Here is a 22554-nt window from a genome sequence, read left to right as displayed (position 1 = left end):
AACAAAGCCAAGGTAAGGTCAGGCTTGCTCACCTTCCTTTTCTCTAATTCAAGAAGGGGTAAAAACAGGCAGTGACTCCTCAAAGATCAAGCTGTTACAGCTTAAGTAGCTTTTGGGCCCTGGCTACAGAAGGCAACAGTCAGATTCTCCTGTTCATCCTCCAAGCTGTGCCACCAGTGGGAGCAGGTGGGGTGAACCCTTAGCCTCCAGCAGAACACTTCAAGTCCTGAGGAGAGAATGGGTAACTGCAAGGAAAATAACCCTATCTAATAAAAGGGTAATATGCAAATTAACCATCACTCCATCACACAGATGGCGGTGCCCATAGCCACAAGATGGCAGCGCCCAGTCCTCTCAGCCCCACCGGAGTCCCCCAGTCCTGTGGGGGGGCGGCCACTGAGAGTGGGCAGTGTGAGCGGCCTGGTGGAATGCTTGCTTCGTCGCTGTGGCAACAAGGCACACAGATGGCGGTGCCCATAGCCACAAGATGGCAGCGCCCAGTCCGCTCAGCCCCACCAGAGTCCCCCAGTCCTGGGGGGGGGGGGCGCGGCCACTGAGAGTGGGCAGTGTGAGCGGCCTGGTGGAATGCTTGCTTTGTCGCTGTGGCAACAAGGCAAGCGTTCCACCCTGGCTGCAGAGGGCCTCTGGGCAGCAGGCACGGAGTGGCCAGGGGACGGGGGAATGCTTGCGTCATCGCCCCAGTGACGGGGCAAGTGTTCCGCACCTGGCTGTGGAGGGCTTCTGGCCAGGCCGAGCATGGAACACTTGTGTCATTACAGGCTGGGCTGAGGGCCCCCCCCCCCTCAGTGCACAAATTTCATGCACCAGGCCTCTAGTGGTTATCATAAATGCCTGTGTGTGTGTGTGTGTGTTTATACAAACACAGTTGTCCTTAGGGCCTTTCCCCCTCCCACCTAGAAATAGAAAATGGGTTGATTTTACTCAATCTGCTGTGTGCGTTAGAATTGGACAAGGGGTCTAGATCAGGGGTCCTCAAACTACAGCCCGCGGGCCACATGCAAATACAAATATTGTATTTGTTCCCATTTTGTTTTTTTACTTCAAAATAAGATATGTGCAGTGTGCATAGGAATCTGTTCATAGGTTTTTTTTAAACTATAGTCAGGCCCTCCAACGGTCTGAGGGACAGTGAACTGGCCCCCTGTTTAAAAAGTTTGAGGACCCCTGGTCTAGATCCTTGTGGACTGCCACTGCTGGCCACCTCTCACACGCATAAAGAATATTTTGACAGATAGAGGACTTAGAACAGTTCATGCCCTGACAAGGATGCTTCTGCCAACAAGGAAATGGCACAGAATCAAATGGGATGATGTGCTGTTTATTTAATACCACAGTGCATTCTTCAATGGATGTCTACCTTCTCGAGGAGAAGCACAAGCGGAGACGATAGTAAAGCAAACTCATGAAAGTAAATATTCTGTTTCTAGGCAAAAATCTGATCTCTGGAGAGCAATCTCAGGCAAATCCGGGCTAAGCCCAGACTGTGTGATTTTTAAAAATATATATACTGTATTTTTATTGATTTGGGAGAGGAAGGGAGAGCGAGACATAGAATCATCAGTGATGAGAATCATTGATTGGCTGCTTCCTGCACATTCCACACTGGATATTGAGCCATAACCAGGAATCAAACCATGACCTCCTGGTTCATAGGTTGACGCTCAACCACTGAGCCACACTGGCTGGGTGACACTGATTTTTGATGCTACTTTTGCTTGGGGAGATGCCCCATGTTGGAATGTCTGCCTTGGCATTCAGAATTATGGGGAAATTAGGTAAGATGGAGCTTCTGTAGTGTACAACTATGTCTTCTGAGTTCTAAGGTACTTCCAATTTACAACTGTTATTCTGATATTCAACCATTCTTCTAATGAACACACTAAAAAAGAACCCAAGTAAAGAACAAATGTATAGGATGACATTTTCCTTGCACATTAGGGCTTTACTCAGAACATCTGATATGTTTTTTTAATCCTCACCAGAGTACTTGTTCACTGATTTTAGAAAGAGAGGAAGGGAGGGAGGGAGAGAAACATCTATGTGAGAAAGAAATATTGATCTGCTGCCTCCCATATGTGCCCTGATCAGGGATCCAACCTGTAACCCAAGTTTTGTGCTCTGACCAGGAATCAAACCTTCAGCCTTTTGGTGTATAGGACAACACTCCAATCAACTGAGCCATCTGGCCAAGGCCAGAACATCTGATTTTTAAAAACACCCTCTGTTGAAATCACTGCTCAGGAACTCATCAAAATTGGCTTGGTGTCAGTTTCTCATCCAACAGAGAACAAATATATCCCTGTTTCATCTAAACTTGTCAAACCAATTTGAAGGACCGATATGTGAGTCAATGCCATACATGGTAAACCAGCACTTGAAGGACCTTTGAAATCGTCTGGCCCAACCTCTTCCAAAGAGGTTCGTTAAAATGATTTTCAAGAAACAATGCAGTTGGTCAGTATCTCTGATTGTCTCTTGGCTCCTAATGGTCTACATACCACACTCATTAATTACCTTATAGCCGGGTGGCCCTCATTGACGGATGGAACCGGCCCTGACATAGCCTGGAAGCTGGGTCCTCTGACTCCAAAGCCACTGATGGCTTTTTCTGGGTTGGCTTTCCTCCTGGACTGTGCCTCACAGGGCTAGAGAGATGAGTCTTCCTTCTGCGCCCACTGCAGGGGTGGGAGGTACCCTGAAGTAGCAAGTACGGTGAGACACAAACTGCAGCTAAATTGGTTCTCTCCCTCCTGTGGCCACCGTTGACCCTCCAGGGTACTCACTGGCACTTCGGATTAGTGCTTTGGAAAACAGATGGGCCTGATTTTGAAGAACTGGTGGGAGAAACGACTTCTTCTGTTTTGGTCATGTTTTGCTCTGATTAGAAGACTGGAGAAGGCTCAGAAGTGTGTGGCAGCCAGTCTCCCGTCTGCCTATGGAGGGGCTGTGGGTGAGAGCCAGCCCGGGGGGTGAAGAATCTAAGGATAGATCCGATGTGCTGGGGAGAGCGACGACCCTGACAATAGGGAGGGTGGCTACCACTGCAAAGGCCTTCTTGATTAGTCTCGAATGCTGGTTCATTGACAAATCTAGTCTGAGGCTTTATTCACTGGGATAGGACAAGGCCATCTCTTCAAAAGCACAAAACTCAGGAAACCAGGCAACTGAAATTTTCTCAGTGAAAAATCCTCCCTCAAAGAGTGTTTTTAACACCAGAAGAACCCATAGAGGTTGAAAACTCCATTGCTGTTATGGGTAAGGTTACATGAGCTGCCCTATGAGATACATCATATAAGAAGGTTAAACACTGAGCCCTGGTAATGTGACTAAGTCTGGATTACTCCTGAGATAGAAAAGAGTTGGACCCTAGTGGTAAGTGATCATATAGCCTCCAGAGATGCAGCAGCTCCCTATATGGGAAGGGGTGGTAGTCTGGTTCCCTGCCCTAGAAGAGCAGGCAGGTAGGAGTGCTGTGTTTTCTTGATCGTGGTAGTTTTCGGGGAAGTCCAAGGCAGTGCCTGTGGGAGCAAGTGCAGCACTGGCTTCCAGTGTCTTGCCATAGCTGTGTATAATCCCATTAAGATAGCCAGCCTGAGCTATTTTCCATTTCATCCACAATTCAATCTTACTGAGTATTTCCTGGATGCAGACCCTGGGCCTAGCACCAGAGGTATCATTTGGCACCATGCAGTGTGGTGCTCAGTGAGGTCATACTAGGTAAAAAAATAAATAAAGAGAAAAAAAAAAAGGAAAGCCCAGTTCAGCTTGGAAGGAGAGTTCAAGGACATACCTGAGCTGAGACTGAAAGGATGAATAAGGAACCTTAGCTCCCATGGGTCCTTATCTAGGTCTTCCTGGATGAGTAGTCGTCACTGCGTGCCTCCTAGTGGTGTCCTTCCTGGGAGTTCTACGTTGGCACGCTTTGGTCACATAGGAGGGAAAGGGGCCAGCTGTCTACACTCATTCTGTAAACAGCCTCCATGATGGCAAAGCTAATAATCAGGAATATACAATGATTCTGGCACCATGGAACTCTGGGCAGAGACTAAGATGAAGAAATGTAATAAATCTTCCATTAGATATCAAAGGTCAACTTCAAGTATAAAAAAGGGAAAGCAGTTCTGATATTAGTAGTCTGCTGATAAAGACTTAATAAAAGCCAAAGCAGGCCTGGCTGGTGTGGCTCAGTGGTTGAGTGTCGACCTATGAACCAGGAGGTCACCGTTTGATTCCTGGTCAGGGCACAAGCCCAGGTTGTGGGCTTGATCCTCAATTGGGAGGCCTTCAGGAGGCAGCTGATCAATGATTCTCATCATTGATGCTTCTGTCTCTCCCTCTCCCTTCCTCTCTGAAATCAAGAAAAATTTTTTTTAAATAATTAATTTAAAAAACCAAAGCAGCAATGCCATTGGTTTTAAGAGTGAGCAAAAGCCCTAGCTGGTTTGGCTCAGAGGATAGTGTTGGCCTGCAGACTGAATGGTCCCAGGTTCGATTCTGGTCAAGGGCACATGCCCGAGTTGCAGAGATCTCAATCCCCAGTAGGGGGCGTACAGGAGGCAGCCAATTGATGATTCTCTCACATCATTGACGTTTCTATTTCTCTCTCTTTCTCCCTTTCTCTCTGAAATCAATAAAAATATATTTTTTAAAAAAATAATAAGCAAAAGGCAAACTCTGTATAAAAATATACGATTCAGAAAAGGGATATACTTTTGGCCAAAAAAGCAGAGCTAGGACAACTGAGGGGCTTAGGCAGACAGCTTAGCCCAATGGCTAGAATTGTCCTATAGATTTCCCAACAAAGGAGATGATGAGCTCCCTGTCACTAGATGTGCAGGCAGGAGCTGAATGATCTGCGTGGTGTTTACAAAAGGCTTCCTGCCTTGAGGTTGGCTAGGATGCTCCCAGGAGCTGTTCAGGCCTGAGACCCTATGGTTTGATAGTGTTGCTGGCTGAAGGGAGCAGTCCAGTTCTCCAGAACTGGAACTTAGCCAGGTTTGGTGTGAATGATGGGGTGATTCTCCCTCCTGACATTAGAGGAAGGGCGGTTTTGGGCCCCAGGAGGTCTAAGGTGGTGAGTCAGCACATGTTCCTGCACAGGAGTGCTGCTATGGGTAACACCTGTATTACCTGTATCTGCCCAGGTGCCTGTGTGAATGAGGGAGATATGACTGACTTTGAACTTGACATGAGTGAGAATGTATCTGGTATGGTGAGACTGGTTGAGTATGACAGGATGCAAATATTCTATGTCCTAATAGAATCTCACACTTAAAATACAGCGTATACTCTGTGCTTCTCTTGTCAGCTGTGGCTACGAGACTATATTTCTATCATCACTGTAATTACAACTTAGGTTGTGGAAGTTTGTATCTCACTGAGGATCCTTAATTCTTGTGCCGCTGCTTCCTGGACCCCGGGAACTGCAGCCTGCTCTTCGGGTCTGAATTACAGGCACTTCCAGGGGAATAGCCTTGGGAGCAACGGTTGCCAGGTGGCACCCAGCATCTACCTCAAATGCACATCTCGGGAATGCAGCCCCAGTGGCCTTCTCCAGATCCTCCTCTGGAGCAGGCGCTGCCTGCTGGGCACTCACAAGAACAGGACAATCCCACCAGCTGCGCTGGCCAGAACTAGTTTACTTACATGAGCCCCGGTTGACCTTGCACAGCCCTAGGGTCCCTTTTAGAGCCGCAGCCCGTCCTGCTTACATAGGGGCCTTCAGTCTGTGTCCTAGATTAGAGTACCTCTCCTACGCTTGTCCCAGTTTTATGGCCCGGCTTGTCCCAATCCCATAAGGGAAATTCCCGGCCCTCCTTCCCCCCTTCCCCACGTTTACCCTCACAGTAGAAAAAGCTGCCCAACAGAAAAAGTACCATTTCTGGAGCTTGATGGCCTCAACTTTTCCCCCACCGCCATGCCCCCCAACACACTTTATTGGCTGTGGGTGAGTTAACTTCTCAGAGCATTCGATTCTGTGCTACTTCTCTGCTCCATCAACTCCATTTCCTAGCCTCGCGGTCCACGAAGCTCTGTTGGACACGTGTGACACGTGTGACAGGATCTTTCCCCCGTGTGACAGCCAGGCACAGGCTCCAAGAAAGAACGTGGCCTGCCTTGCTCTGGCACCCAGTCTTTATTGCTGCTGGGCCAGGCGCCGGGTCCTGCCGGGCCTGGGAAGGGGAGCTCCGCCCTCGGCAGCCAACCAGCCAGCAAGGCTGGGCTTAGCTCTGAGGCCGGTGCCCAGCCAAGCAGGCCCCAAGGTTCCAGCCCCATCAAGGGAGCGGAGCCCTCAGGGAGGGCAAGAGGCGCGGGGTGAGGGGCACAGGCCAGGTGGCGCACATGGCCCTATATGCAGCTCTAGCCTTTTGAGTCACTGGCTGTGGGCTCCGGGTAGAACTCATCCACGAACTGGAGGAAGCGGCTTAACTTAGGGCCACTAAGGGCCGGGTGGGCCAGGGCCGGGGTCCTGAACACCGACTTCAGTGAGCAGCGCACCATCTCCCGGTAGCGCGCCTGAAACTCCTTCAGCAGCCGCTTGGCCTCCAGGTACTGCTTCTGGTTCACCAGCCGCCGCTCTGTCCGCTGGCGCAGGACAGCTCCTGAAGGAGGGGAGCCAGGAGGGGCAGCAGGCTCACTCTGGGTCTCACCCAGTCCAAGGTGGGGGTGGGGGTGAGGTGGAAGGGGACTGGATCCAGAGTTCCCAGAAAGTGGGAGGGGGAAAGAGAAGGGTGTTCAGGGGACTAACTGAAAATAGCCTCTCCAGCTTGGGGCATTAGGAAGCCAGCAGTGTCCCCTCCGGATTCTATCTCAAGCCTTAATTCTAGTCTGTGTCATGCTGTGTGACTTCAGGCAACTCCCTGCCTCACTCAGGCTTGTTTTCCATCTGCACCTGGGAAGGACTGGGGCAGATGCTCCTAAGGGCTCTTCCCGCCCGACACAAGCCCTTTGCCTTAGACCAGCAGATGAGGAAACCTCTAGCTCTCGGGTTATAGCAGCTGAGGCCTGGGGGCCAGAGTCATACCGAGTGGAGCCTCTGTGATGTTCCGGGAGTCCCGTATGCGAGTGAGGATGTCATCCAGCATCTGGGCTCGAGTCTTCCGTGGGAGTGGAACAGGCATCCTCTGGGTTTGACAAAAGGTGAGGGACGAGAGTGTTATCCCAGTCTTATGCTCAGACTTCCCTGGCCTCACCTCCTCACAACATCACAGCCACAGGCAGGGAAGCAGTCGGGGGCTCTGGGGAAGCATGGCCCTTAGCAGGCCTGGAGGGGACAGCCACTGTGTGCCTGTGGGGGCCTGAGGGGGGTTTGTGTGCTCAGTGCAGTGCAGGTTTACCCGTTTCTCCTTGGGAACGTAGTGTTTCTGCGGAGTCCCCAGCTTGGGCCTCGAGGAGGCATAGAGGAGTGGGTGCTTCAGCATGTGCTGCAGGGCCTGTGCATTCTTCTGGATTCCTAGGGCAGGAAGGCAAGGTGGAGTCCAGGCACTGCCCCCTCCTCCTACATGCCTCCCCCAATGTTTTCATTCCCCATAGAACAGCGGCCCTGGGTAAAAGGATGTGAAGCCCCACATTTCTCCCTGGTCTGCTGCAGTGTCCATCATTCACTCAGTGAATGCCAGTCCCCTATGAGCAAAGATCCCAATGGGACAGCAGCATTGGGCTGGGGAGAGGGGCTGGCCCCGTGTAACCGCCTTAACCGCAGAGGGCTTACACTGCAGGGACTGACACCCAAGAGAGCACAGCCGAGTGCCACTTCCTTTGACAGTGCCAAGACTATCAATGCATCAGTCTGAAACAAGGGGCTCCCTTGCCTCAAACCAAATAGGGAGGATTTTGGATGTTCAATTTGGGGTTTAACTGGGAATCTGGCCAGTCTGAGTGTTTGTTCATCAAACCCTTCCTGGAGAGACTTTTCCAACCAGAGCTGGGCCCAGACTGGCTGGACGCTCTGAACAGCTGTGGCTCAGTTCAGAGCCTAGTAAAGCCCAGGCCAGGGGTCCTGACATGTGGGGCTCCAAACCAGGATACCCGCAGCCCCTTGACAGACATAAGACAGAAGACAGCACCCTGGTCTGGAAAAGAGTCTTGGCACCAGCCTTGGCCTTGCCCTGACTTGACTGGGGCTATGGAGAGGGCGCCTGTCTTGGAGGCATTCTCCTCACATACCCTTTGGCTCGATGAAGTCCGGGTCAGGCGTGGCTGTCAGCAGCTCCTCATAGCCACGGTACTTGCTGGAGTGTGTGGCAGGCGGAGGCCTCCTCTGAGTCTTTTTTACCTCTTTGGGAGTCGGGGATGATGGCGATGGTCTTTGGTCTTTATCCACCTCTGAATCATCCTTGTGGAGGAGGGAGTAAGACATCCCACTCACCTGTGTCCAAAAAGAAAAACACATTCATTCATTCCACTCACATTTATCATCAGCGCTGTGTGTCCCCATGCGGGGCCCTGTTAAGGACAAGAGCCAAGACGTGGGTGAGAGGACACAGACAGGAAAATAGAGAGTGATCATGTACCCTAGTAAATGCTGTAACCGAAGGGAGCACAAGGGCTCCAGGTGAGCCCACAGGAAGCCCTAACCCAGCCTGGGGTGACAAGCAGCTTCCTGGAGGAAGTGATGCCTTAGCCTGAACTAAGTCTTAAAGAACCAGGAGAGCCATTCCCTGGCAGGGTTGGACAGAGGTATGGGCTGAAAGAGATGAGAAAGAAGGACTGTTGCAAGCAAGGCACAGCATGATGTAATTATAGCAAGGTGCACAGGTAGGACAGCAAGGTGCATTAGGAGAAACTTAACATTGGTATAGTTGGAGTGCACCAGGAAGAGATAGGCAGCTGGGGCAATAATCAAGAAGGACTTTAAATGCCAAGCTGAGGGTGTTTGTTTTGTCTTTGTGGTTTTTTTATCCTCACTGTGATGAATGGCAATGCATTTGAAGGGGCTGAGTGAAACTGAATTCACATTTTAGCCTACCCCAATTGGTTTTATAAGAAACAACTTTATGAAACCTGTATTTCATCTAAGGATGTAGTTATACCCATTATTAAACTTATGACTACAGAAAATCTGAATAGACCTATAATAAGCAAAGAGATTGCATTAGTAATTTTAAAATTTCCCACAAAGAAAAACTGAGGACCAAATGGCTTCACTAGTGAATTCTACCAAGTACTTAAGGAAGAATGGACAAGGTAGCAGAAAACACCCCTTGCTCCTCACAGGCGGCCTGCGCAGAGATGATCTCCCTCCTGATTAAAAAACAACAGCAGCACACCTGGGTGTCGGACCAGCCCGTTCTGTGTCTCCGCCCCTCCTACCAGTCTCTTCTTTACTTCTCTAGTTGTAGGACTTCCATTCAGCCAGCTTTCAGGCGGTTCTGAATGATGGTTGTTCCGTATTTTAGTTGTAATTTTGATGTGGTTGTGGGAGTCAGCGAGTACAGGCATTTACCTACGCTGCCATCTTAGCTCCCTCTATTTTTTTTAATGCTTATTTGTTTATACTTTACTCCAAAAATGTTATTATAGTTCATAAAGATACTTTTATACTAGCCCAATCAATGTGGCTCAGCAGTTGAGCACTGACCCAGGAACCAAGAGTCACGGTTTAATTCTCCGTCAGAGCACATGACCGGGTTGCAGGCTCAATCCCCAGTAGGGAGCAGGCAGGAGGCAGCAGATTGATGATGTTTCTCTCTAATCGATGTGTCTATCTCTCTATCCTTCTCCCTTCCTCTCTCTCTCTGAAAATCAATAAAAAAATATTTTTAAAAATATACTTTTATACTGTATGAATATGTATGCTGCTACAAGTCCTCTGTGGAGTAAGAAATGGATGGATAGAGAATTAGACATAACCGTGTGGACAGGTGTTCATCTTGGAAAGATCTGGCAGGTTGGAGGGGCAAGACTAGAAGTGGGGAGGGCAATGGTACAATAATAAAGTTTAAGGGGGCCCTGCCAACTCTTCCAGCCACATATTTCCCCTTTCCTACAGGGAACCCTTCTGTTGCACTGCCACTGAGCCATTCGTGGCTCCTGTACATACCATTTTAATTTCCTTCCTCTGTATCCGGCTTCGTGCTGCCCTTGCTGCCCACGTCCTCACTATGTTAACTCCTACTCAGCTTGCAAAGCTCATCTCATTTGAACCTCTTCTGGGAAGCCTGCCCCCCTGGTCTGGGACAGAGGCACCCCTCTTCCTCTAGGCTTCCAGCTCCTGGGTTCCTCACTCTCAACATTGATTGTGTGCATTGTTCCTGTCCATCTCCCCCATTAGACTAAGGGCATCTCAAGGGCAGGACCATGTCTCATCTATTTGTATTCTCAGGATTCAGAGGCATCAGAAGTGAGGTGACCTTAAGCAGATAGGGCAGAGGCAGCAGCAGCCCTTCCTAAAAACTGTTCAGAACCGCATCCTAACCAGACCCCAGGTGCTGTCTCTACCACAATACTGTGATTGTCCCCACAGTACCATGACTTGTCCCACGGGTGTCCCTACCAGTAGCCATGGATTAGTCACTGGCAGGCCCTGCTAGATGTTGCCTTCTGGTTTCCAGACCCGCCATGTGCTTGCTTCCAGCTGCCTATAGCGGTCCAGCCATTGAAGGGCTGCCCAGGAACCTGTGGGAACTGGGAACGAGTGGCAGGGGCAGGTGGATCCAGGCACCTGCGTCAGGAAGATGGACTCTGTGCTCTTGGTATCCTCATCTGAGGGGTGCTCTGGGCTGATGTGGCCAGCAGTGTCACTCGGGCGAGACGTGGTCTCTTCAGTGTGCACGGTGGAGTCAGAGCAGATGGGAGGAAGTGGCACGAAGGGCCGGCGGTGCAGGGAAAGGCCCTCCATGCCCTCAATGGCCATCGCCGGCTTCACAGGAGAGTCTTTGGCAATCGGCAGGCCTTCGAGCAGCTGTAACTCCAACGTATCCTCTGAGGGAGACTCCATGGTGCTATCAGGTGGCTGATGGAGCACCAGCGGCTGCTTTGGCACCTTTGGAAGCTGGGTTTGCACCTGTCATGGGAGAAGGGCTGTATTGGTTTGCTGTCTAATTGGAATCTCTCCCATGGGCCTCACCAGCCTAAGACCACTTGGTGCCATGATCGGAGCACTGGATGGGGGCTCACAGGGGGAGGGCAGGAGCAAATCACACTTACTGGGCACCTACGATGTGCCCTCTGCCTGACATACCTCACAACCACCCAGCGAATATTTATCCTCATTTTATAGATGAGGAAATGGGCTCAGAGAGGTAAAGTGACTTCCAGCATCACAGAGTTATTCGGGGCAGAGCTTGCTCTGGGCGCCAGGCCTCATTATAAACCCCTGACCACACCACTATGGCCTTCAGGAGCCTTAGCTTCTGTCCAAGGTTTAACATAGTTCCCTTGACTTTCCTCAGGGACTCTTAGGAGGGCAAGGGGGAGATGGTCCTCCTTTTCTGGAAGTCAGAAGCACCAGGCCTGTTCAGGATGCTGCTCCCTGCACCTTATATAAAGATCCATAAGGTAGCCCAGCTGGCGTGGCTCAGCGGTTCACCTATGAAGCAGGAGGTCACGGTTCAATTCCCGGTCAGGGCACATGCCGATCAATGATTCTCTCTCATCATTGATGTTCCTATCTCTCTCTCCCTCTCCCTTCCTCTCTGAAATCAATAAAAAATATATTTATAAATAAAAAAGATCCATAAGGCAAATCTCGCTAGGGTTCAGGACCAAGGAAATAACGTCTTTTCTGCTGAACTGCTCAGCTTCCTTCATTAGCAAAAGCCCGTCATCCTCCCTCCCTCCTCCTCCACCTCAGCTGCCAGGAGGGAGCCATGTGCTCCATTTCCCTCCGCGGGGCTTAGTTCTTCCTCCCCTCCCAAGTTATATGAGGGGTTGATTTTACTTTTAGTCGAAGGCATTTGGTCCACTTAGATCTGCACTTTGACAGACAAGGCAGGGGAATGGGAAGATCCTAAGCACTGTGTTTAGAACAACATGGGTTGGATGCAGTCCTAGCCTTTGAGCTTCCAGCTCCTCCTTGTGAAATGGGAGAACAGTCCCCGCCCTACCTGTGTTGCAAAGTTAGCCCAAATGAGATGACGTATGCAAGCGTACCAACAAACTACGAAGTGTGAGGACAGTGTTTAAAAAACAATGTTTCCTTTTTGAAAACATGTAAAACTTTAGTGTTTAGACTTGAAGCCTAAGGACCTGGGGTCTTTTTTCAGAGCCCCTGCTGCAGCGCCCACCACACCCAGGGTCAACATGTGCTGCTGGCAGGAAAGGGGCAGCAGGCATCCCCGTCTCACAGGTCTGTGCCGGGTGGCGGGGTGGGAGTAGGGGGAGAGACGCTCTTTGTCTGGCAGCCACCACTTTCCCAAATCCTTCTAGAGGAAAGACCGGATAATGTCATTGGTCAGAGGTTGACAGTCACTGGACCCTATGTCCCTGGTGAGCTGGATTGGCCGAGGGCAGGCTGTTTTGTCTTCCACTGGTGTCTCACATGCCAAGAGCTCATACAGCGTCTTGGTTACATGTTGGGTGGGCCTGGGCCTGCTCATTTCCCCCAGTTCTGTCCATGCCTAGCCCCGAGGGAGCGCCAGCAGTCTTTGTCCATGGAACTGATTGAGTAAAAGGCCTGGAGTCTGCTGTGTACATCAGCCCATCTCTGTGAGCACATTGGGGCATACAGGCATCTCCAATCCAGCTAAAGGCCTAGCCACACCCTCCAGGCTTGTCTGCACTGGAAGTTAGATGGTGCTTGCACAGTTTTACAAAGCACTGATTTGCTTCTCATTTGGCCACTGGATTTGTGTTTATTCTCTATCAGTCGGAACCTTAGAGGTTCCTCTGGACCTGAACACTCACTTAACAAGTATATTATTTCACCTCTCCGAGCCTGCTTCCCTGTGTGCTGGGAGGATTATGGGACGGCACACGTGGGAGTGCTCAGCAGAGTTCTGGGCGTGGGTGCTCTGTACATGGGAGAGAGGACTGTGTAGTTAGCATTGGGCTCCCTCTGACTCTGCCTGTCCCCAGCTGCTGATGGGGAAGGAGGCAGTACGATCCTTTGAGGAGGCAACGGACAAGGGTAAGGTGATAGAAACCCTTTGAATTCCTTTTTCTAGTTTTAAATGTTACTCTGGTCCGATGAAGGCTCCAGACAAGAAAGAGCTTGGCTGAACAGAGGCAGGCTGTAGCGCGGTGGCAATGGTAAAACTGTACTTAACTTTTGGTACCAGCAACCCCTAGTCCAGCTTTCGGCTATAGGAAGACGCAAGTTCAAGGACGGAGGAGCATTTCACAGAAATCTCTGAAATCCATCAGATGAAAGAGGGATTTAGTTTACTTTATGGCATCCCAGAAGGCAAGTCTAAGACCACCGGCTGGGGAAAGTACAGAAGGAGCCGACTGCTCTCAGCATAAGGAAATGCTTCTTAACATGCAGGCAGGAGGTGTGTGTTCTGGGCCTGGCACAGCCTTCATGACTGCCACAGGTGTCTGTAGCTTGCATTGGTATGGGGTTGGGAGTTTATCATGTATTTTCGTATCTGTTGCTTCATCCAGTCCCCTCAGCAGCTCTGAGAGGTTTTAGAGTTGAGAAGCTGAAGCTCAGAGAGTGAAACTCTTGCCCAAGTTCAGACAGCGATGGGAAGTGATGGGGCCAGGCTCATACCTGGGTCTTCTGATTCTCCCCACATCGTCACAGCTCCTTCTCTGGGCCTCAGTTTCTCTGTAAAATTAGGGGGCCAGATTCAATGACCTGCAAGGCTCCTCCTGACTCTGCCTTTGGGTCTCTCTGACTCTCACTCCTCCTGGGTTTATCTGTATTAATAGAGCAAGGAAAGGAGAAGGCACTGCTGCTGCTACAAACCTGAGGGAGGGGCTCCGGGCATTGCGGGGAGTGCAGCTCTATTGCCAGGTTAGTCCGCGTACACTGACATAGGCTCCTCTCCCTCTGGGGTAGGGGGTCCCACCTTGGAAGCCTTACCTTCCTTGAGGCCTTCCGAGGCATAAAAATATGATGTCTAGCCTTTGTTGTCTTCCTTCGAATTAAGTGGATTCCCAGCCGCTCCTGGAGGAAGCTTTTTAGCAGAGGAGGGACCCCTGGGCCATGATGGGAAAATAAGACCACAGTTAGCTAACCTTTACTGGGGCTTGCTATGTGCCAGGCACTGTTCAAATGGCTGTACATATATTCACTTATTTAATTCTCACACCAACCCTAGGAGGCAGGTACCCATATTATTTCCATTCGATAGGTGAGGAAACTGAGGCACAGAGAGGTTAAGGAATTTGCCCAAAGCAACAAAGATAGTGTGGAGCAAGGATTAGAACTCCACTGTTGTCACTCCAGGGCCCAGGATTCCAAAATGCCTTCAGCTGCCTCAATGTGGACAGTGCATTCCACTGCTGACACAGCATCCACTGCATTCAGTGTGCTCTGGGAGCGGACAGCCCAGGACCTGCACCCTCCCCAACTGGTAGATGAAGTCACAACAGACCTGTTCCACAAAGCAGGGTGTTGCTTAAATAGCTCATGCCAGATCTAGATAATTCTGCAACCCATTCCCAACTATGCCTCTTTCAAGCTGTGTGACCTTGGGTAGGTCATGAACCTCTCTGATTCTCAGTTTCCTCCACTGTGCACAGGGACAGTAATGCCTGCCTCACAGGGTTGCTGTCAGGATGACAGGTACTCAGCAGTGTCTGATGTTTTCTCCATCCCTCTGTCCACCCATGATGGAGAGCAGAGCCCGGGGCTTGGCATCAATGAGGTGGGAATGAGGGTGCCCACTATGCTTCCAACAGGTTGGAGGGAAGCTTTGCATCCACCATACCTCGTCTGCGGGCCACCAGAGGGTTGTTATGAAAGACGAGCTCACAGAGAGATGGGAAGAGAGCTACTGGCAGGATGGCATCTTCCTTTGCAATCTGTGAGGCATGCAGGAGAGAGCATCAGATCAACACCATCCCTCACCTCTGCCAAGTGCCTCCCGGCCCACACTGCAGGGTTACATGCTTGCTAGGATTGGGGTGCGGACGGGGTGATGCTGCTATAGATGGAACTCATGCTGAGCAGCCTCTGATCCCTGTAATTTCACCTGCTCACACCCAGAACACCTTGCCCCTTCTGTCCAAAACTCATCATCACTGTTTTATGGTTGAAAGTTAAGAATTTTTCTCCCTTCTCCAATCTGGTTATGTAGCCTAGACCAAATATTGAGGATGTTGGTGACAAAATAATAACAAACACATATAGCACTTGTCTTGCAAGGAATCTGAAAGGTAGGCAGGGCATTGACTTTGACTTCAGTATACAATTTGTCTGACATTTCATCTTCCTCAAAGCTACCTCTACACGCCCTCTTAACAGCAATCCTGATGGCATTTTTCACTGAGGCCTGTTCTGGGTACTAATTTGTGGAGGGAGGTCAGGGAACCCATCCATCTAAGGGATAAGCAGAGCCCATGGTAAGGGAGACCTCCTGGCTGTCTGAGCCCAGAGGCCGCTCCATTGCTATGAGGCCAGCCTCTGAAGGGCAAAAAATACACAATTCTTGTTGAGCAGTGTCTGGAACATCTGGGGATAACCGTAGGGAGGCATCTATTAGCAATAGAACAGTATCAGAGCCATCAGTATCACAGGGCCCAGGAGTGGGGTCATGACCTTTCAGATGCCTGGATACACCGAAAGCTGTTAGGTCAGATTTGGGACCCACAGAAGGTGCTAAGGTCTAAGGGCTGTAAGGAGGAGGGCACTTCAGTTTGGCTTCCTCTGTAGCTTCATTGGGTAGCACTACATACCCAATGGGCAACTAAACCAGTCATTGTCTTTCATTTTTGTTCACTCAGTCAAATATTTACTGAATGCATACATGTGCCAAGCACTGGGTTGGGAATGAGTAAAAGAGAAATAACTCCTGTCATCATGGGGGACTGCCTAGTGGGAAGCAAGCATGGAAGAACCAGTAACATAAAACAGAGGAGACTTATAATTCTGATTAGTGCCATAAAAGAGAAGCATATGAAGTGCTAGGGTGATGTGACCTAGTGACTAGTGAGGGAGATACGGTGGTCCTGAGATCTGAAGGGTGGGTAGAAGGTAATTAGTGAACACAGGGGGGGATAAAGTATGTGGCAGAGAAACCTCTGTGTTAACAAAAATCATTTCCTCTACTTTCTGGGCACACAACTAGACTGTGCATTTTCTTGCCTCCCAGGCAGCCAGATGTGGTCATATGACTCAGTTCTAGCCAATGCACTCTCGGTGGAAGTGATAAATGCCACTTCCAGGTATGGACTGTTCAAAACCCCCTGCTTGTCCTCTATACCTCTCAATCACCTATCCACCAGATGCCTAGGATCCAATAAAATACGGGATGCCAGAGTCAGAGCCAGAGCCGAGGGACCTGGTCTCTGAATGATCACCAGCCAGCCAGGAATATCCACAGTGGAGTTTGTAAAAGCAAGAAAGAAACTTTTATTGTGTTCAGTCATTGAGATTTTAAAAAGTTTGTTGCAGCAGCTGGTATTACTTACTCTGATTAATGCAGAAAGGAAGTGCTCCATGCAAAGAGAACAATGTGTAAAAGGCCTAATAGCAAGGAAGAGAAATGCCTTTGGGGGGATTTAAAGAAAGTAGTGTGACTAAAGCAGAGAAAAGGGTGCTTCTGCAAAATGAGGCCAATGATGCAAGTATGAGCCAGACTGAAGCTATTTAAGGAGTTTGGGCCTTGGGGAACCCATTAAATGAATTTTTAGAAATATGAGGACCTAAATTTGACAAGACTTGGTAATGGAGGAGATATGGTAGGGAGGAGCGATGTAAAGGAGAGAGAAGTATAAGGATGACAACCAGGTTTTGGCTTGAGTAATGGGGAGGATGGTGGAGCTATTCCTTAAGATATGGAATAACGAAAGAACATCAGATTTGAAGGGAAAGATCATCAATGCATTTGGATACATGTACTTTGGAGGTACCTTTGAGACCTCCAAGTAGATATTCATGTAGGCAGTGGATACCCTGGTTTGGAGTACAGAGGAATGGTCCATATGGGAGTTATAAATTTGTGAGTTAATGAGCCAATGGGTATGTGAAGCCACCCCTAGGAAGAGAGTACTGAGTGAGAGAAGAAAAGGAACTAGGGGTTGGCTTTGATCATCTAGACCAGTGGTTCTCAACCTTCTGGCCCTTTAAATACAGTTCCTCATGTTGTGACCCAACCATAAAATTATTTTCGTTGCTACTTCATAACTGTAATGTTGCTACTGTTATGAATTGTAATGTAAATATCTGATATGCAGGATGGTTTTAGGCGACCCCTGTGAAAGGGTTGTTTGACCACCAAAGGGATCGCGACGCACAGGTTCAGAACTGTTAATCTTGACCATGGATGGCAAACCTTTTCAGTCAAGAGCCAAGCAATCAATGTTTTAGGCTTTGCAGGTCATAACTATTCATCTTTGCTGTTGTAGCACTAAAGCAGCCATTGACAATTAATAAACAAATAAGTGTGTGACTCTTCCAACAAAACTGTACTGATATACTCTAAAATTTGAACTTTATATAATTTTAATGTCATGAAGTATTATCCTTCTTTTGATTTTCACAATCATTTAAAAATGTAAGAATCACTTTTAGTTGAAACTAATATAATATTGTATGTCAAGCTGTAATTATTTAAAGTAAAAAAGTTGAAAGTGATTATTTTATTTTTGACACAAAAATTACTAGATTTCTGAGTGAATGTTATGAGCACAAGTTTCCATTTGAAGGCAAAATTGGTTTTAAAATTTGTATCTTCAGCATGTTGAATGTTAATTTCAACCCAGGTAGCTCAGTATTCTTTGGTATGATCAAAACAACATTAATTCATCTAACAAACTTACTGAGTATCTATCATGTATCAGGTGCTATTCTAGATGATGGGGATATGGTTGTAAGTAAAACAAAGTTTTAGATCTAAAAAAAAACCCCACCAAAACCACCCTGCTCTACATTCTGGCAGTAGACAACTGGTAGTAGACAAAAATATATGTATGTTAGGTTGTTACTGCATAAAGGAAAATATCAATTAAAATCTCAAGTGAGAAAAAAACACCTGAATAACTTACATCATAAGTTTTCTTGAGTCCAACAGAGAGCTAAGGTCTCAGGGCGATCAAATGGCCAGAAATCTAAAGTTAGATGGGCAACTTGAAGGAGAGATGGGACATAGACAATGGCTTACTTGCAGCAGAATACGAGAGTCATACAAGCATTTAAGAAGAAATCAGCTAGAGCTGCACGCAGCCCGCACCCATCCGAGGAGTGGAAGCCACGTGAGCAGCCCACCCCCATCGGAGGAACAGCAGCCCTGCAAGCAACCTGCCCCGTCCAAGGAGCTGCAGCTGCGCGGAGTCTGCCCCTGTCCAAGGAGCTGCAGCTGCGCGGAGTCTGCCCCTGTCCAAGGAGCTGCAGCTGCGCAGAGTCTGCTCCTGTCCGAGGAGCAGCAGCCGCGCGGAGTCTGCTCCTGTCCGAGGAGCCGCAGCTGTGCGAGCAGCCTGACCCCATTTGAGGAGCAGCAGTCGCACAAGCAGCCTGCCCCTGTATGAGGAGGAGCAGCTGAGCGAGCAGCCCACCCCCATCCAAAAAGCAGCAGCCACATGTAGTTCGCCCCTGTCCAAGAAGCAGCAGCCTTGTGAGCAGCCCGCCCCCATGTGGGGAGCAGCAGCTGTGTAAGCAGCCTGCCCCTACCAGCCAGAGGAGTCACCATTACTGTGAGCAGCGCCCACCAGAGGAGCTGCCGCCAACTGAGGAGCAGCCACAGCTATGACCACCTGAGGAGCAGCCACTGCCCGAGGAGCAGCCTCTGCATGACTCAACACCTAGATCCTCCAGTGAAAGCAAAAGTGGGGAGACAAATAAACCCCCAAAGGAAAGAAAAGGAGAAAATGTCAGAAAAGCAGCAAAGTGAAACAAAGGCATGCAATATGTCAGAAAAAGAATTCAGAATAAGTGTCATACAGTTCATAAACTGGATGGATAAAACAAATCAACAACTTATGTAAGAATCAAGAAGAAATCAAGAGTGATATAGCTGCAATAAAAAAGACCATGGAAAGTTTCAACAGTAGACTAGGAGAAGCAGAGGACCGAATTAGCGAATTAGAAGACAAGGAAGCAAAACACACCCAAACTGTACTGCAATTGGAGAAAAAAATTAAAAGACAGGAGGAGAGCCTAAGGGAGCTTTGGGGCAACATGAAACGAAGCAACATACAGATAATAGGGGTGCCAGAATGACAGGAAGAGGAACAAGGGTTAGAAAATCTATTTGAAGAAATAATGTCAGAAAACTTCCCTGATATGGGGAAGAAAAAAGTCACACAGCACGGAGAGTCCCAACAAGATGAACCCAAAAAGACCCACACCAAGACACATCGTAATTATGATGGCAAATGTTCAGGACAAAGAGAGAATCTTAAAGGCTGCAAAAGAGAGACAGAAAGTTACATACAAGAATCTCCCATTAGATTATCAAATGATTTCTCAACAGAAACACATCAGGCCAGAAAGGAATGGAAGGAAATTTACAAAGTGATGCAAAGCAAGGGACTGAATCCAAGACTACTCTATCCAGCAAGGCTATCATTCAAAATTGAAGGGGAAATAAGGAGCTTCACAGACAAAAAAAAAAAAAAAAAAGGCTACGGGAGTTTATCACTACCAGCAATGCAGGAAATGCTAAAGAAACTGGTATAAAAAGAAGAAATAAAAAGGGAAGAAGGAACAGGCACAAAAATATAAAAATGGCTACAAACAAGTCCCTCTCAGTAATAACTTTAAACGTAAATGGACTAAATGCTCCAATCAAAAGACATTGAGTGGCTGAATGAATAAAAAAATATGACCCATATATATGCTGTCTACAAGAGATCCAAATCAGAACAAGGGACTCACAAAGACTGAAAGTGAAGGGATGGAAAAATATCTGTCAGGCAAATGGAAATGAAAAAAAAAAAAAAAAAGCTGGGGTAGCAATACTTATATCTGACAAAAATAGACCTCAAAGTGAAGGCCATAACAAGAGATAAAGAAGGCCACTTCATAATACTAAAGGGATCGATACAACAAGAGGATATTACCCTGATAAACATATGCACCCAATGCAGGAGCACCCAAATACATAAAAAAATTACTGGAAGATATCAAGGGAGAGATCAACAACAAAACAATCATAGTAGGGGACTTTAATAGCCCACTGACATCACTGGATAAATCCTCGACAAAAAATCAGCAAAGAAACAGCAATCCTAAATGACTCACTAGATCAGGTGGACTTAATTGACATCTTCAGAGCATTTCACCCCAAAGTCAAGGAATATACATTCTTCTCAAGTGCACATGGGACATTTTCAAAGACAGACCACATATTGGGTCACAAGCAAAGTTTCTCCAAATTCAAAATTGAAATCATATCAATTATCTTCTAAGACCACAATGGCCTAATATTAGAAATAAACTACTATAAAAACAATCAAAAAAATTAAAACACTTGGAAGCTGAATAGCATGCTATTAAACAGTGACTGGGTTACCAAAGAGATCAAAGAAGAAATTAAAAACATCCTGGAAATGAATGACAATGAAAACACAACAATCCAAAATCTATGGGAAACAGTGAAAGCAGTCCTGAGAGGGAAATTTATAGCTCTACAGGTCTACCTCAAAAACAAACAAACAAACAAAAAAACCAAACAAAGAAGAAAAATGGTAATAAATCATCTAACTCTACAACTTAAAGAATTAGAAAGAGAGCAACGAGAAAAGCCCAGAGTGAGCAGAAGGAAGGAGGTATTAAAGATCAGAGCAGAAATAAATAACACAGAGACCAAAAACACAATACAAAAGATCAATGAAACCAAGAGCTGGTTCTTTGAAAGGATAAACAAGATTGATGAACCTCTAGCCAGGCTCACCATGAAGCAAAGAGAAAGGACCCAAATAAACCAAATCAGAAATAAAAGAGGTGAAGTAACAATCAATCCCACAGAAATACAAAGGATTGTTAAAAAATACTATGAACAACTCTATTCCAACAAACTGGACAACCTAGAGGAAATGGATATATTCCTAGAAAAATACAACCTTCCAAAACTCAATTAGGAGGAATCTAAAAATCTCAATAGGCTGATAACTACGGGGGAAATTGAAGCAATCATCGAAAAACTTCCAACAAACAAAAGCCTGGGGCCAGATGGCTTCACAGGGGAGTTTTACCAAACAGTCAAAGAAGAACTAAAACCTATCCTCCTCAGACTATTCAAAAAATTCAAGAGGAAGGAACACTTCCAAGCTCATTCTATGAAGGCAGCATTACCCTAATACCAAAACCAGACAAATATGACACAATGAAAGAGAATTACAGGCCAATATCCCTCATGAACATACATGCCAAGATCCTCAACAAAATTCTAGCAAATCGGATCCAGCATTATATCAGAAAGATCATGCACCATGACCAAGTAGGATTTATCTCGGGGATGCAAGGATGGTACAATATCCGCAAATCAACAAATGTGATACATCACATAAACAAATTGAGAGATAAAAATCACATAATCATATCAATTGATGCAAAAAAAGCATTTGACAAAATCCGACACCCTTTCTTGATAAAAACCCTCAGCAAAATGGGAGTAGAGGGATCATATCTCAACATAATAAAAGCCTTATATGACAAACTTACAGCCAACATCATATTCAATGGGCAAAAACTAAAACCATTTCACCTAAGAACAGGACAAGACAAGGATGCCCACTTTCACCACTCCTGTTCAACAAAGTACTGGGAAGTGCTAGCAATAGCAATTAGTCAAGAAGAAGAAATAAAAGGCATCCACATTGGAAAAGAAGACATAAAACTGTCATTCCCAGATGACATGCTACTGTACATAGAAAACGCTTAAGACTCCATCAAAAAATTATTAGACTTAATAAATGAACTCGGCAATGTAGCAGGATACAAAATTAACGCCAAGAAATCTATGGCATTTTTATATACCAATAGTGAACTTACAGAAAGAGAGATTAAAAAACAATCCCATATACCATCACACCAAAAAAATTAAGATGCCTAGGAATAAACTTAACTAAGGAGGTAAAAGACCTGTACTCGGAAAACTATAAGACACTGAAAAAAGAGATAGAAGTAGATATAAATAGATGGAAGAACATACCGTGTTCATGGATTGGTAGAATCAACATCATTAAAATGTCCATACTACCCAAAGCAATCTATAGATTCAATGCACTCCCCATTAAAATACCAATGGCATATTTCACAGACCTAGAACAAACTCTCCAAAAATTCATCTGGAATTAAAAAAAGACCCCAAATAGCTGCAGCAATCCTGAGAAAGAAGAACAAAAGTAGGTGAGATCTCAATACCAGATATCAAGCTGTATTACAAAACCACTGTTCTCAAAACTGCCTGGTACTGGCACAAGAACAGACTTATAGACCAATGGAATAGAATAGAGAGCCCAGAAATTGACCCAAACCTCTAT

General features: G+C 47.1%; 1 protein-coding gene across 1 annotated transcript in view; it reads right to left on the bottom strand.

Moving 5' to 3' along the window:
* Positions 1-5972: 5972 nt before the first annotated feature.
* Positions 5973-22554, bottom strand: part of XRRA1 (X-ray radiation resistance associated 1) — a 54537-nt gene continuing 37955 nt past the window's right edge. The window contains exons 13-19 of the mRNA XM_059708438.1: positions 14841-14934; positions 13991-14106; positions 10685-11026; positions 8188-8389; positions 7359-7474; positions 7046-7145; positions 5973-6623 (exon numbers count right to left, since the gene is read on the bottom strand). Coding sequence (XP_059564421.1) covers positions 6382-6623; positions 7046-7145; positions 7359-7474; positions 8188-8389; positions 10685-11026; positions 13991-14106; positions 14841-14934 — 1212 coding nt within the window. The 3' untranslated portion in view covers positions 5973-6381. The remainder of the gene's footprint in view (positions 6624-7045; positions 7146-7358; positions 7475-8187; positions 8390-10684; positions 11027-13990; positions 14107-14840; positions 14935-22554) is intronic.

Source organism: Myotis daubentonii, chromosome 9 (assembly GCF_963259705.1).
Source record: "Myotis daubentonii chromosome 9, mMyoDau2.1, whole genome shotgun sequence".
Taxonomy (NCBI): domain Eukaryota; kingdom Metazoa; phylum Chordata; class Mammalia; order Chiroptera; family Vespertilionidae; genus Myotis; species Myotis daubentonii.
Note: the sequence above shows the minus strand (reverse complement) of the source record. Positions and strands in the feature narration are given on the sequence as shown.